At 38.1% G+C, this 15,806-nt stretch overlaps 1 protein-coding gene across 2 annotated transcripts; it reads right to left on the reverse strand.

Moving 5' to 3' along the window:
- Window positions 1-4,193: 4,193 nt before the first annotated feature.
- On the reverse strand, window positions 4,194-15,736 carry Grp170 (hypoxia up-regulated Grp170 co-chaperone protein). Of its 2 annotated transcripts, none has more exons than XM_085949209.1 (6): window positions 15,621-15,736; window positions 15,135-15,465; window positions 12,104-12,565; window positions 9,033-9,249; window positions 7,616-7,954; window positions 4,194-6,069 (listed from the first exon to the last, which is right to left on the reverse strand). In XM_085949209.1, exons 2-6 carry the CDS (start codon window positions 15,452-15,454, stop codon window positions 4,663-4,665), a joined length of 2,745 nt encoding a protein of 914 aa, XP_085805335.1. In that variant the 5' UTR covers window positions 15,455-15,465; window positions 15,621-15,736; the 3' UTR covers window positions 4,194-4,662. The 2 variants fall into 2 exon arrangements, with proteins under 2 accessions (XP_085805335.1, XP_085805334.1); XM_085949208.1 differs by having other exon boundaries at window positions 7,607-7,954.
- Window positions 15,737-15,806: the final 70 nt, after the last annotated feature.

Raw genomic sequence — 15,806 nt, forward strand, 5'->3', positions numbered from 1 at the left:
TACGACCCAAAGAGAATGGACCATATATTTCCAATACAACATTTCACAGTGAAGTGTGATACGGGAAACTGCATACATTACATCACATAAAGCATTAAAATCTGCGAGAACTCAGGAGAACGTCTTTATTATACATTCTATTAAATGTAGATACTCTTTATTATGTATTAGGCTTACCTGTCTACTCACTGCGAGCATTTCATTCATCTGTAGCTGTATCCAGATGTCTCGTCAATCAGTTGTCCGGCGGACCGGATCGTCTCGTACCTAAATTCATCAACTAATAATATTGCAGGGCATATTATATCAGTGTTGCATAGATTCCATCTGTGATTCCGATGACAGTTCTAAAACTAAATTACAATTACGCAGTGTGTTGTTTGCGCCGGTGTCTTTATTCAACGGATACTTCGAAAAATATCACATTCTAAGAATAGCTACGGGTTATTAATTTTATATAAGACTTCTCACCTTATAAATTAATAGGCGGTTGGATGAAAAATTCTTTAACATTTCATGAAGCTATATTTTTATCAACCGATGATGAATCACATCGTACAGGTATGATTTGTAAATATGCATGATCGGTGAAACAATTTACAGTATACACCGATCCAGTAGTCCTTAATTATTAGCAATGTGATTGACTTTTTGATGTTTTAGTTAGATGTATTAATCAATTATTATAAGAATTAACTCCAAGTTTTGTAGGCTTTGTAATAATCCTCTAACTAAATCTCATCTAAATATATTAGTACTGGGCCCTGTCTGAAAATTTAGGAAAATAAACATAGAGACGTGGATTTCTATACGATTTTCTGAATACAGTTGCCTTTCGATTTACCGAGGTCGTTCAATAAATAGCAAAAAAATACCTTTCCTCTTTTGAATTAAATTTTGCATCCCCTACGGCCTGCTGAAAAGTGTTTACAGTGGAACCCCCTGATTTATCGTTTTTTAAGAGCCCCTCCAAAAGAAATGATCAATGCGAGAAAGTCCAAAAAGTAAGAAAATCATTTTCAAAAAAATTTTAATTATCGGATTGTTTTAACCCTTAACACTCGAGTGCCGCCATATCGGCGGCATTAGAAGTTTCCCGTATTACTCGAGTGCCGCCGTAGCGGCGGCACCGCCTATAAAGTCATTTTTTATAATATTTTCAGAAATTTTTATAATGCGATTTCAATCAAGTTAGAATGAATAATAATAGGTTATTACATTTATCTGAGAAAGAAGTCGGCAAAAGAATACTGCGTGCCTAATTTCAACATAGTATTTTTATCGGAATCTTCTCTTTTTTTATTCGTAGGTCGTCGCTTGCAAGCAATGTTTTTTTGTCACATAAATTTTATTTATTGAACGTTCCCAGACTAGAGTGAAGTGTTTGTCACGCATGATTTTGAAGTGTGTTTATATTTTTTATTGGTTCTCGCTTGCGCAGGGGCGTCTCGTATAGTTTACAGTTTTATATTTGAATACTGTTTTTGATGACAATACTTACTAGTATATTATGCCGATTCGGAACCTATATAATGTGAAATACTCTAATGAGTCAAATGAAAATTATTACGTATCGATTTATTATTTTTTGAGAAATCTTTTGATAATGTGTACCGCACTGGGAATGAGTTGTTATGATCCCGAAACTAATTTAGGAAATTTACGAGACAGCCGCTTATATTACAAGTGTATTTGAAGGCAATTCATTTGTATCATATTTACAGTCATAATGGACGATTTACACTTTATAGCCAGTTCTCTACATACCGCTATTTCATTACGATTCTGTGATAAGCCAGGATTACATATTGGAGATTGCTTTGTGAAATACCACACAATGAAGAATTATAAATAAACTAAAAATAAGTACAGTATATTCATTATAAATTTATTTTACAGAATAAAAAAAAAAAAAATTTTTACATTTTTTTCACCAATTAAATGTTTCATATTGAAATTATGCTTTGTGCGGGAAAAAGTCTCGAGTGGGTGGTATGTACCTATAAAAAAAATTTCGAGTGGAAAAGGTTAATAATAATGAAATAGAATCAGAAAATTTATCTTTTTACAAAGAAGTCTTTCATAGTGAGTTGCCTCGGAGTTTTAATTCAAATAATGACCCCTCTAATTCGCTCACTTTTGAGTAGTAAAACGATCAATCGGGGTAAATTTGTTGATCGAGGAAAACAATAGATCGGAAAACAATGAATGCGGGATTATTTAACACTGTTCTTATGACTTTTAAAAAAGATGGATGAATACGGGAACGATAGATCGAGGTTCCACTGTGTGATGTCGAAATATTAAACACATGCAGCGAAATTGCCGTCCTGGAACCAGACTGTACTGGGTATAGCATACTTTTAAGATGATCGAATCCAAAAATTTTAGTGTCACCAAACTTGTTCGGTGGAGGTAGACATAATTTGGTAAAAAAAAAACCACAATACATAATAGAAGTCGTTTGATAGTTGTGTAGTAAAGTTGTAGTAAGTTAATAATGTATGCATGTAATCAATTCCGAGCCATGGTTAATGTAGTAACTATTTTACTAGTCTACCCGGTGCACATGAATAGCTTGATTAGATTACTATTGTATTATGATAAAAGTTGTACATCTAACTAAAAACTGCATTTTTTGAGATATATAGTGCAGTCTGGTGCCAAGATGGCGAAATATTTTCATTAATGTTTTGAATTAAGTGAGAAATTTATTATCCGGAAAATAGACAGGACCCATTTACCCCGGTAAATTGAAAGTCAATGTTTTTAGACACTGTTAATAGGACCGCATGACCCTTTTTTATTCATAATTCACAATTTACTAAATGAAAATAATTTGAAAATATTATGACATCTCACAATGTTTTGCATACATTTCGATCATAATGTTATTGTATTAGTTTAACATATCCTACAATATGAGCGAGACAAAATTATGAACAATAAATCACTTAACGTATTCACTGGAGACATTTTCGTAAATGAAGGCTGATAGCGCTCCGACTATTTCAAAGGTTATTTATATATGTAACCGTAACAGCGTTATACATATACATAAATGTGCATAAAATGTAATTATTAAATTTAGAAAATAAAAATTTTAGTGACTAATAAAATGATATTGAAAATTTTAAATGTTTTATTTCAACTGCCCGTAGTATTGTGATGACAATTATTGTAAAACAGTGATGCACAAACCGCGGCCTGTGACCGCACGCGGCACAAAATAACAAGTAATTCATCACCAATATGTAAATTTAAGATAATAAAATGTATGCCTCGTCTGGTATAAAATATCATTATTTATTAAGACTTTTACCCACTGTGACCCGTCAGAAATTAAACAATGGATAAATTGGCTCTTCCAAATAGGTTCTACATCACTGTTGTAAAACATTTCGAAGGTTGAATGTTGACCCAACAATAATAATCTAACTTAGTTTAGTGCTGGAAAAAATGCATATCGATATATTATATCTGTCAGCATATTTAAATTACGTATAGTGACATGTCTAATCTCGATGGACCCCGGATTTGACAAGCATAGTTAAAATGTATCGAAGACGGTGGTGAACGGTAAAAAAAGGCGCCTAGCAAAAAGCTCGCCATATAAACATAAAAAAACCCTGTATCTATAAAGAGAATATCAGTCTGCATACAATATTATTTTTCTGGTGTAAGCCATTACAGCTGTAATTATTTAAAATGACAAATAAAATTAGAAGATACTTAAAATCATTATTTAAATATATTTATATTAATTTACTAATAATTATTTAAAGCAAAATATGTACAAATGAGGCAAGAGGTTCATGGGTCGTAAAATACTTAAGATAAAACAAAATTAAAATGTCTAGTATGACAGTTATAACAGGGCTTCAAACCATTATATTTTTTTCATTTCGGTAAGCACAGAATATAATATATTGGTTCAGTTCCGGTTTTCGTTCCAACAAAAATTACGGCTTTTCAAGTTTTCGGTTCAGTCCCAGTTCAAAACCCTGAGTTATAATTTGCACTTTTTGTGAATAGTGCAGTGCACTCTACAATTATTGTGTTAGAACAGCTGCCTGTGGAAAAAAGTACAGCATTTTCCAGGAACACGCCGCATTTCGCAGTCACAGGGGCAAAAAAGTGAAGGAGAAGAAATAATTATCTAGTTGTCAGGGGTAAAAAATAAAACAGTTAAATTGAAATAATTTAATATATTATTGATGAGTAACATAATATTGATGACATCCCTCGCGGACAGTTTGTCTCTCACAGAGTTCTAGTGTCTCTCTTTCTAACTCTTTTCTTCCTCAGTCGCCTACCGATGCCGATAGCCATAATACGGACCACAAGGGCGAACATCTCCGATATCATCTTGAACGATCGGAGAGCCTTTCGCTTTATTAGCGCCCGATCGCCGAACAAATATTGAAAACGCATGGGTGAGTCGCCCGCGGGGATGTGGAATTTCATCAATTTAAAAAATCCTCGACCGAACATAAATAAAGTATGACGAAGGGGCGTCTGAAAATGAAATGTCTGAAGTATCACACGTAAACGCTCGCTTTGGGCGAACGGCCGACCTCCCCGGTCCCCCGAACGGGGCGGCTGCTACCTCGGGCCGCCGGAGTGGTCGTTGGAACTCTCCCTGAACTAGCCGACGAGGGATTATAATTCCCCGTGCGGCGGCTCTCCGCTGGCATCAGGCGGAGTGGAATCGTCATCGTCAGGTGCAGGCAAGACAGGCTCCTCGGGTGAGTCAGCCGTCTCTTCGGCAGGCGGGGCGTCGATTACATTCTCTTCGGTCTTCCCGGCGGGTTCTGTCGCTTTCTCTTCCTTTGGCGCGGGGGGTTTCTTGGGTTTCCACATCTTCATCTTGTTGACCAGGTACTTGACTTCCCTGTCAAGCTCTCCCAACTTCTCGGTTATCGACTTTACGGTGAGTTTGACCTCCTGGTTTTTCTTCTGTTTCTTCTGCTCCGCGACTGACTCTTTCATCCAGGCGTCGGTGTCGTCTATCGCTTTGGTGAGCACAGTGATTTCCACCTCCGTGAAGACATCCCGCTCGGGGTTGGCATCCTTGGTGAGATTTTTGGCACTGAGCAGAAAGGCGCGGGAGGCGTCGAGCAAAGATTTGAGCGCGGCCAGCGCGTCAGGTCTCTCATCATGCTCCCAGTGCCGGCTGTAGATTTCGTTGGTCTTTTTCTTCAGCTCCTTGAGGCGGCGCTCGTACTGTTCCACGTCGGCGTCAGCCCCGTCCTCGTACAGCCATTCTGAGGCCTCCGAACAGGCGACACGGACTGCCTCCACCTCCTCCTCTGTTCCGCAGGCGGAGTATTCTTTGGTATCCATCTTAGTCCGGGCGTCGATGACGAAGGCCTCCAGGTTATTGAGCGCGGTCTCACGGCGCGTCCGCTCGGCATCAAAACGATCGAGGGCGGCAATCTTGTCGAAGGAGACTGCAAAACGCTCCTCTGTCATAACGGGCACGGACAGCGCGCTCTCCGACGCCTCGATGGCCTCCTTGAGAATGACTATCTTGGGTTTGGCGGCCTTCGCCTCCTCGGTTTCCGTGGAATTCTCCTTCGGTCTTTCGGCGGAGGTGTCATTCTTCTCGGCAGCCGGCGCCTCCGTTCGCTCTTCCGCCCGTTCCTCATTATCCCCATCGGGCAGGGGCTCCTTTTTGGCGGCATCGGAGCCAAAGAGCTTGCTGATGGTGCTCCCAAGCTTGGCGAAGGAGCTCTCCTCGGCCTCGTCCTCTCCGGGGGCGAGCGTCTTTTCGGCGACAGCCTCCACACCCAGAAGGCGCAGCAGCCCGGAATCGTCCATGGCAAAGTGCGCCTTGATCCCCTTGGACTCGGAGTCGGCTCCTTGATTCTTGGCGAGAGCGTCCGCCACACCCGTCAGCTGCACACGGGACAGGTTGAGCGAGCCTACATTTCGTAGCTCGTCGGCCGGCAGGTGATCCATCTCAGCATAGTTCACATAGAAGCCGAAATCGCCAGCGTGCCGGTTGAACGTGATCACTTTCTTTTGGGGGTACGGGTTCATTGGTCCGAAGAGAGTTCTCTTTACCTGAAAATAACAAACAAGGCAGTGATCGACAAGTGTATATTTTTTATATCACATTTTCAAAGGCACAAAATATTTCGTGTCTGTCATTTTCTCGATCCGACCGATGAAAATTATAATATTTGTAGGATTAAGAAAAATAGAGATACTAAACACAGCATTCTTCGGCATTTATACAACCTGAGATACTATTTCGTTCCTGTATATTTAATACGTCCTATGTGGCTCGAGTCCTATTCTGAGATAATCGAAAAAAACTGTTTTAAAAAATAGTCGTAAATGATATAAATTTTTTAACATTTTTCATAGATCCTAATCATAAATTAAAATTGGAAATCATATTTTTTTATAATATATTTATCGTAGATTTTTCCACGTTTTTATCAGATAGGATTAATTCTATATGCTTAATGTTGAGCCCGTTGAATCATATCATCGGCTTAACTCGCAAACTGCTCATCTCCAAACTCCATGCTGTCAGGAGAAGGAGAATAATTCGTATCAGAACTTTTTTAGGTACGGTTAAAATTATTGTTAAATCGATAAATATTGTTATTCACATAACATATTATGTGATATTCATTAGAAAATATTGCCTAACTCCAAATTTATTCAGTTTTTATACTCTCCTGAACATTTTACCAAAATGTATATAAGCAGTTTGCGAGTAAGCCAACGATATGTTAAAATACTGACCTATTGCGGTGGACGCTCACATAGGATTAATTACAGTGCATGATTTTGAATGCTCTCACATAGTATTAATTTAATATTGATTTTATTTATTTATTTGATCTTTGCACAAGTGATATAATACAGATGGAAGAAAAACTCATTTTCATCAAAATCACCACATAGAAGGTATTTAATACACAGGGACGATTTATTGCCCAAAGGTAATTGTATGCGAACAAGAAACCGTTTTTGTTCCTACTATCTGGGAATTCCAGCCATAGTCTCTATTCAAAAAGTCATCATAATAATATCATGTCCGAGTCCAACAATTTATTGTCATTTTATTATCATCTTGTAACGGATTTTGAACTACTGACTTTAGATTTTTAATTTAGCTAAGTAGGTATTCATGAAGCATTATTCATATTATTTTATAAATTTTAAATATATGAATACGACAATTAAACTTATGTGTTCTTGTAAACGAGCTATAGCAGGTTGGATTTTCATGACAAGTTGGCAATTTCAATAAATGTGTTATAATAAAATTATTGAATTAATTAAGTACCGGCAACACTAATTAGTTGTCAAAAATCGCATTCCCGCAAAATTTCTGTTGTTCAGTTCAGTTTGGTTGAAATGCTGGAACAAAGCTAAACTATTCAACGCGATGCGATGCAAGAAGTATAACTTTGTATGTCAGTGATGCCTTTCGAAGTGATGTGTGATGTATTTTGTAAATATTTATACATATTATTGTTTACGCGGCGGGGTGATGTTCAACGATCGATCGAATGTATAATTCTACTGTACCATCGTTAAAACGGACATTGTCGTTTCGGTGGAGAAAATTAGGGAATCCCACCTGTCTGACCTGGCCTTCGCTGTCCCTCTCGAAGAGAACTTGAACAGGGAAAAGAACGGCGTCCTTGATGATGAATTTCTTGACTTTGAATCCGACGGAGAGGTCGGCGGCACGGTAGACGGCGCCCAGTGCGGCCGCCTCGTCCGTGTTGATGTTCTTCCCTAGCTCTGAGCCCACGTTCTTCTGCAGTATTTCCTGCACTTTCGGCATCCGCGTGGCTGCACCTACCAGGATCACCTGGCTCATCACGTCCACGGTGAGTCCCGCATTCTTCAGAGCCGCTATGAGGGGTTCGGGCACTCTCTCCAGCAGATCTTTACACATCTCCTCCAATTCCTCGCGGGTCACCTGAAACACCCGCATCATCTTATGAATCCTACGTTTGCCATTCTATGGTAATTTATTTATGATCGTAATGAATATTGCTGATGCTCCTGCTCCGTACCTACTGCAAAAAATGCTGTCGTATTGCAACGATACTAATATGTACACCGAATGGAAAGTGATATATAATGCAACAGCCTATCTTGGTACATAGTGATGCAATATAATCAGGTTCAATGAATCGAAAGCGAGTAAAAGCACTGTATGTACATTCCAGTAGTGCACAACATTTTTCAGCTAAGGGCCAATTTACCCAAAAAAAATCCTACTACTAGGTGCCGTAAGCTTTTTTTATTTTCTCGCTCAAAAAAATACAAAATTTCACCATCTCACTAATTTAGTTTTACTAAAAGTTTAACTGAACAGCGGTTTATTATCAAATTAAATAATTATTTTGGACCAAACGTTTTTAATAGTTTTCATTAGAAAAATCACAGAATAACTTGTAAATGTATGAGTGTCTATCAGTGGCGGGCGGGGGTCTTTTGATACTGCGCAATGGTTTACTTTCTATAAAAAGATAGCTTTGGTGTAAAATGGCTGACTTCCTCAGAAGGTGAATTAAATCCTTCTTGGTTTATTTATTCTGTTTCTTTAAAAAAGTTTTAGATTAGAAAAACACTTCACAGATAACACCTGCATCGTACATATTGTGGATTTATTTTTTCAACAAATATGTAACCATCGCTAAACATCGTTAAAGTAAAGAAAAAAATATATTTTTCAGAGCGCTGTGCTAAATAAAAGTCCCAATGGGAATTTAATCATTGGCCTTAGTGGCTTTTATTGAGTTTCACTTTTATATTGGGCTCTCTATCTCTTTATAGAAAAATGTCGTTTTCAACATCTTCAACTGAAGAAACAAAACAAAACCTTTAAGCCTTGCCATTATTTCATGTATTCAGATCAGTCACTAAAATAATATTACGAGTGATCGGAGTAATATGATTAACAATGGTGAATCAGTAAGTTTGCGAAGAGTGTCCATAAACATGCAGAACGATGGAACGAGAGATCCAACGATGCAATAATGTGAACGAACCTGAACTCTGAAGTCATGGTCATCCAACAGTCCTTCCACTTGCGCGTAGTGGTCTGCGTTGGCCGACAGCACCACCTTCACCCGGTTGGCCTCCTTCAGGAGCTTGGCCATGCTGCGAGGGTTCTTTGTGACATCATTGGGGGTCTTTTTGAGTGCGTTGAACTTGGCCGCCAGGTGATCTCTCAGCCGCAGCGTCACCTCCAGCCCACCTAGAGTTCTGCGAACCGACCTTAACATTTAAGACTCACGACAGCAGTGAAAGGTGGAGCTAGGCTGCGGAAAGCCAACATAAATAGTGCACACTGAACTCTGTCAGTCATACTTATTTGTTTTCATCGAGTTAAGAATGCAAATTGCAGATGGTGTCGGTTAGTTTTTAAAATTCAATCAAACCCTGCCTCGGTCGAATCGAAATGTGATCAGTATAGGTAATCGGAAATCGAATACTATATAATAAACCGCAACGTATAGAAACACAATAGACAATCTTCATTTGGATTTTAACAAGTAAAAATGTGAATTTTAGGCCGGTATAAAAGTAATTTTGATAAAATGGAGTAGGTACAATATATTAACCAAAATTTCTATTGGAGTTTGCAACTGATCTGTAATTTTTTCAGAAATTTGCAATATAGGTACATGATACATTTTACAATACAAAAAAGAGTCTTTAATAAATTTTTAATTTTATAAAAATCGATGTTTGTTTAAATATAATGAACATTACGAGGGTATCTGACAGAACGCATTAACTCAGTTTTTGTTGTTTTTCTGTTTTAAATGCCAAAATGTATATAATTTTACGCTCTACGTCCTGTAAAACGCACAAAGGCATAGGAGAATAGGCATAGTGAGAAAATAGAAACATTATTAAATCATATTGTTATTTTTTTATTCTGATAGAAAGCATGATAATGACCTAATGCGTTCTGCGTATACAAAATACAGGACTTGTAACATGTCGTATATTGTGTTTGTCATAAAGGTTAGTCTTTATAATGAAGAAAAAATGTTTTTAAATCATAAAAAAATCTACGTGGGAGAACGCTTTGAAAAAAAATTTAAAGTCCTTTTTGCGATTATCTCAGAACTTGTTTTAATGACTTAATGTTTTCTGTCAGTATACCCTCGATTAAAACTATGAATTTGTCAAAAATCTTATCTGTACATTAGAGAAAACTTAAACTGAATTTTAAAAATAAGCAAGACCATAAAATATTATGTAACAAGATGGGATCCACCTATAACGAATTGACATAATATTACCTATAACATTTCTTTTTAAGGTGACGTCTTTACCTACCAGAGGCACCTAGCGAAAAATACGAAGCTTGCAATTCGAGACATTTTTTTGATAATTTACAATTTAAACTATATTTAACTCGTTCACTGCTAACAAGTTAATTACCCTATTTAATTATAACATTAATTGCTACAAGCTAGGTGCGGTGTGCGCGTTGAACGACTTAATACAATAAATGTATCTGAAAACATTAGAAAGAAAAATATTTTTTATTTTAAGTCATGATAAACTTACAATTAAAAAAAATATTATAAAATGTGAACTTATTAAAGGATCCCATCTTATTATTACACATTATTTTTATGTTCATATTTATAATTGTATGCTGTGTATTGTGTGCTGGTAGGTGGAGTAATTGCCTTAAAAATTATATAAAAATTTATCAATTCCTCGCTGAATTAATTTTCATCAACCAACAAAAATATTGTAACATTAATAATAAAATGAATTAAAATAAACAATATGTAAAAATACTGTTTTAATGTTATTTTCGTAAAATAGTAATAACCCGTTTACACGTGCATGGATTTACTGTTGACGGTAAGAAAATGTATGGGTAAACATGTATTATCCTGCAGTTTGCAAGATTGCATGCATGAATCAAAAAAGTTTGGAAGCTTCTGAATTTTCATGCTGCAGTAGGACTATTTCGATCTGTGCCTGCGCAATGCAGCAGAACGATAGTGGCGAACCTGCGGGCAAAAAAACGATCTACGAATGAATTTTCAGGTTGAGCGATTTTCACTACCTGTCAAATAATACGAAATAGCACCATAAAATGACAACATCGCGTCTCGCTTACTTTTGAAGAATGAGATTGGAGAGACACTTTTACGTGTAAACAGTTATTGTCACGATAGTTTATGGCACTATTTATTCCGACCATGTCCGATTCTAATAGGATCATATGGACCTCCACAGAGTAGAGGTTTGTATTAACAGATTTTGTTTTTTATGAGAAATGGATGTCAGCCACTTGCACAACCTGTTGGGTCCATACCCTGACTCACACACAAATTGAAAAACAATGTGTACTTGCCAGACCCAGGATTCGAACCTAGTACCCACGGCGTGATAGTCCAACACTTAAGCCGCGCGGCCACCGTGGGTGTGACACTATTACCGCCAGTAAATCCATGCATGTGTACAGGCCATGGCCCCCACAAAGGGGGAGCTGACATGGCTCTAGCCTGGGGGGCCGGGCTTAGGAGGGGCCCGGAGTAGCAGGTCAACCAATTAAGTGAGATAAACACACCGTAAATTTATAAGCTCTAATAGTAAAAAAAGTCACCTGCGGCGCTATAAGATGGATAGAAATTTATTTTATAACTATTTTTGGTGTTTCCTGACTAACAAAAATGACTATTTATCCAACATGGCGAAGGGTTACATGTAACTTGGCAATCACAAAAAAGGGTCGCCATCAGTGCTTCATAATATGATCCCGAGTGCCGACAATTCAAGCTGATTTATTTAAAATACCAAAAATCGCTAAAAAATACACGGAATAACCCTTTATTTTCACATTAAAAAATATACGGAGTTCCGCGTAATATCATTTAGGAAACACTACTATAGAACATTACACTCCCCTTAACCTTAGTGATAGGTTGGAGAGCCCGTCAAATATTGTGGCCTGGGGGCCCGCTTCAGTATGTAGGCACTATGGTACAGGCACTACTATATTGGAATGCACAAATTATGGAACAAACTGAAGAGTTTAATAGGAGATATGCACAGATGATGATGAAGCAGAAATGTGACTGACCTGTCGTAGCCCACCCCGAGCACCTGCAGCTGCGGGTTGGTTTCTGTGAATCCCCTCTCTTTGGTTTTGACAATCTTGTACTCGGCCACGGACGCCTTTGTGCTGTGCGCGCCCATGTCATAGAATACCACATAATGGGCTGAGTCGTTGATTTCTTTCCGCCGAAAAATGCCATAGTTGAGCGCCACGGCCGCATGGTCATTCATCAACTGCAGAACACGCACCTCGGCCAGGCGCGCCGCCTCCAGCATGGCGCGCCGCTCCGCTTGGTTGAAGAAGCCCGGCACCGTGATGATGCACTCCGTGATGATCTGGCCCGTGCTGGTCTGCGCAAACTCCCGCGCCTTGCTCAGCAGCTGAGCGATGAGCTCTTCGGGGGTGAAGCTCGTGTTCTCGTCATGTCTGAACACGGGAGTCCCCCGGTCGGGATCCGCCGATATTTCATAGTGCGGGAAGAGTCTCCTGCGACACGGAAAGTAAGGAAATTAAAAATAACATTCCTATTCTCAGAGAAATGCATGGTAGTGACCAATCGTAGAGATAGACTGCAGGAATCCAATATAAACAGTGCACACTCTGTTGTCATACTATTATTTTGTTGTCATTGGAACTTAAAATACAAATTGCAGATGGCGTCAGTCATGTTACACTTAGCCAACAGGCAGTACATTAACTCGGAGTCACATTTTTTCATGTGTTTGTAATTATAATGGTCAAATTTTAAAAACATGGCTGAAAAAAACATCCTACCAAATATATTTGTGCTATCACAAAAATGATAAAAATTTAGTAAACAAAAATTTATTATAATACAGCCGAACTTGGTTATTACGAACATGGAAATAGCGAGATCTTGGATCTAATGAGGAAACATTCGTTGACATTTTACTTTATGATTTCTCCATATATTTATTCACTTACGTATATAATGAGCTACTTCTCGGGTATACCGAACAAAACTGTTAATGTGACGATCATTTAAAAACAACATTTTCGGCCCTAAGCAATAAAATCTGACCAGGCAGTTAACTAGACCGATGCCGCCGGGATCGGATTAGGTTTATGACACTAGTTAAGTGTCTAAGTACCTAATTGGTGTTTTCCCCGACAATATTGAAAAAATATCCATGGATATGGTTGAAATTGCATGTAAAAAATCCAAGCTTTGTGAAGTCAGTAGGTACCTACCAGCGCCGGCGTCTCAGCACTACATTACAATAAACAACTTCTTTTATAGTTTATGAATGCCATGCTTGTTTCGGGGATTTTTACAATACGATGGTTTTCAGATTTTTTATGTTCTATGCTTAAATAGAACGTGGCGCGAAATAACGATATAGCGAGTAATGCTTATAACGAGCAAATTCAATTGGTCCCATCTTCCTCGTAATAACCAAGTTCGACTGTATAAAAAAACATCATTTGTGCACTTTTATTTTCAGACATTTCGTCGCTGTAGGATTGGTTTCCCGAATAGACCAAATGTTCAGGAGACGAAAAACAAATTTCATAATCCTATATTTAAATACATGGAGATATTTAAATAGTTATTTTTACAGTATATGAATGATGTATTCATTACCATTACAAAGTGATTTAAAGAAAAGGATGGTTCTAGTCCGCTTAGATACAAAAAAATATTCTGCATTAAAATGTCGATTTTGACAAAAACGGATATTCGGGAAACCAATCCTATAGCGACGATTTGTCACTGCAAGATTATGGATCATTTCACGACTACTGGACAGATGAGCAGAGACAACATACCCAGTGCAAGTTGTCACCTCGCAAAACCAAATATCATAGTTTCTTTCAATCAACTGATTGAGCGACATAAGTTTTACAGACATAAGAAAATAAGATACATACTGTCCAACAAGAAGATTTAGGCACAAGCCGGAAGGCACTGTCGTTGACTAAATGGGAGGAGCTTGTTAGTTCAGTTTTAACACGTAGCCAAGAAGATGTTTGACAGTAGTTATCGTATTATTTTACGTACTTATAGATTTCTGAACACCGCTCTAAGAATGTCCTTAGAGCTGGCGTTCGCATTAATACACCTACACTACACTTCATCGTATCTCTTGATAATGGCCTCTGCAACGAGCGCAAAATGTTGAGGAAAGAAGGAAGTACACTCGAAACAGGTGAAAACTCAGAAAACCAAAAATACAATAACAAACCGTGAAAATCTTAAACATTAAATATTATCTTACATCTGTAAAATGTTACGTTTCACAATCAGTCGATTGAAAAAACTATGATATTCAATTTCCCGAGATGAGAAGCTATGCTGCGTGTACTATAAAATATATTAATCACTACATGCAGTACTCTCAAATAGTTATACAACTAGACCAGGGAATTGTCGTTAAATCATTTTGTGGTACAAGTCGGTTATCCTGGTTACAGCGGCAAACACATTGGTAATTGTGCCGCAGAGGTGGACATGAGCTTTTATAATTTTTTTTTACGAAAACAGTTTATTCTATGTAGACAATTACAATAAATACCTTTTTCTGTCGGCGCATCGGCTTTTCGATCCAATAATCGTTGATTGAAAATTTGAAATTTTCATACATTTTGATACACCATTATCACAAACTTAAATTATATGAGGTAATATTAGATTGGGGTAGGTTAGGTTAGGTTTGGTTTGGTCTAAAAAGAAAGTTGTAAAATCTTATGTCCACCTCTGCGGCACATTTACCAACACATTTTGAAAATAGCCAATATACTGGATTATTTGTTAGGATAACCTAAGCTAACCTAACTTAACTTAGGTTAAGCTAACCCAAACTAACAAATAATCCAGTATATTGGCTATTTTCAAAATGTGTTTGCCGCTGTATCCAGGATAAACGCATAGAACCCATTTTATTATTCTACGTTCGACCGATATAAATATTTTTAGTTAATTTGACAGTTTAGTTACAATTTTCCTCTACACGCAAGAATGATAACCGATTTCAACAAGGATTTTGCATAACCTTTTTTATTAATGGACAACAATAATGGTACGCGCGCTCACATGTATCTCTGAACCAAGGGGTGGTCCACTGTCTTTCCCAGAAGGTCCAGCAGATGAGAGTAGCTGTTCTTGGGAAACCTCACTCCTATTGTGAAGGCGTCTTCGCCGAAGGTCCTCTCTCCGTCTCTGAAGGCCACCACGGCGGGAGTCTTCCTCTTGGACTCCTTGTTCAGGGCCATCTCCATCGGCACTCCGGGTGACACGACGCCGACTTTCATCCACTCGGAGCCGAAGTCGATCGACATGACCGCCGCTCCGCTAGCCGGGCGGAGGCTCATCGCGCACAGCACGAAAGCCGCGAAGCCCGCGGAAAGCTTCATTGTAAATACGCCTGAAATGTGATAAAATATTCAATGAATGCGAGATGTTAAATGAAAAAAATAAAAATGCCGCATAGGCGTTCTGCTATGTTGTGGAATGAAATGTCAAATGTTTAAGAGGGAAATCGCGAGTAACTATACGTAATAACAGGAAAAATTCACTGGCCTTGTGAGGACTTTTAACTTCCGATGAGTCTACCGGGCAATGTTATTTGGTAAAAGAGATTTTTAATTGAAATTTCATCACTTCTCTTCGGGTCTGGACCACGTCAGGCCATGTGCATAGACAGCTGGTAGTTCTAGAGGTTTTTTGGTTTGGTGTGGCGTTCGGTGATTGGTCAATTTTATTGTA

Source organism: Rhyacophila brunnea, unplaced genomic scaffold (assembly GCF_057557595.1).
Source record: "Rhyacophila brunnea isolate RB1 unplaced genomic scaffold, BYU_Rbru_1.0 scaffold_21, whole genome shotgun sequence".
NCBI lineage: Eukaryota > Metazoa > Arthropoda > Insecta > Trichoptera > Rhyacophilidae > Rhyacophila > Rhyacophila brunnea.

Coding starts and splice junctions, on each gene's coding strand:
- Grp170 (XM_085949208.1), bottom strand. CDS start 15,454: ATGAAGCTTTCCGCGGGCTTCGCGGCTTTCGTGCTGTGCGCGATGAGC. Junction 7,955..9,032: donor ACCATGACTTCAGAGTTCAG/GTTCGTTCACAT, acceptor CGGGTGTTTCAG/GTGACCCGCGAGGAATTGGA. Junction 6,070..7,606: donor GCGAAGGCCAGGTCAGACAG/GTGGGATTCCCT, acceptor TGTTATTTTCAG/GTAAAGAGAACTCTCTTCGG.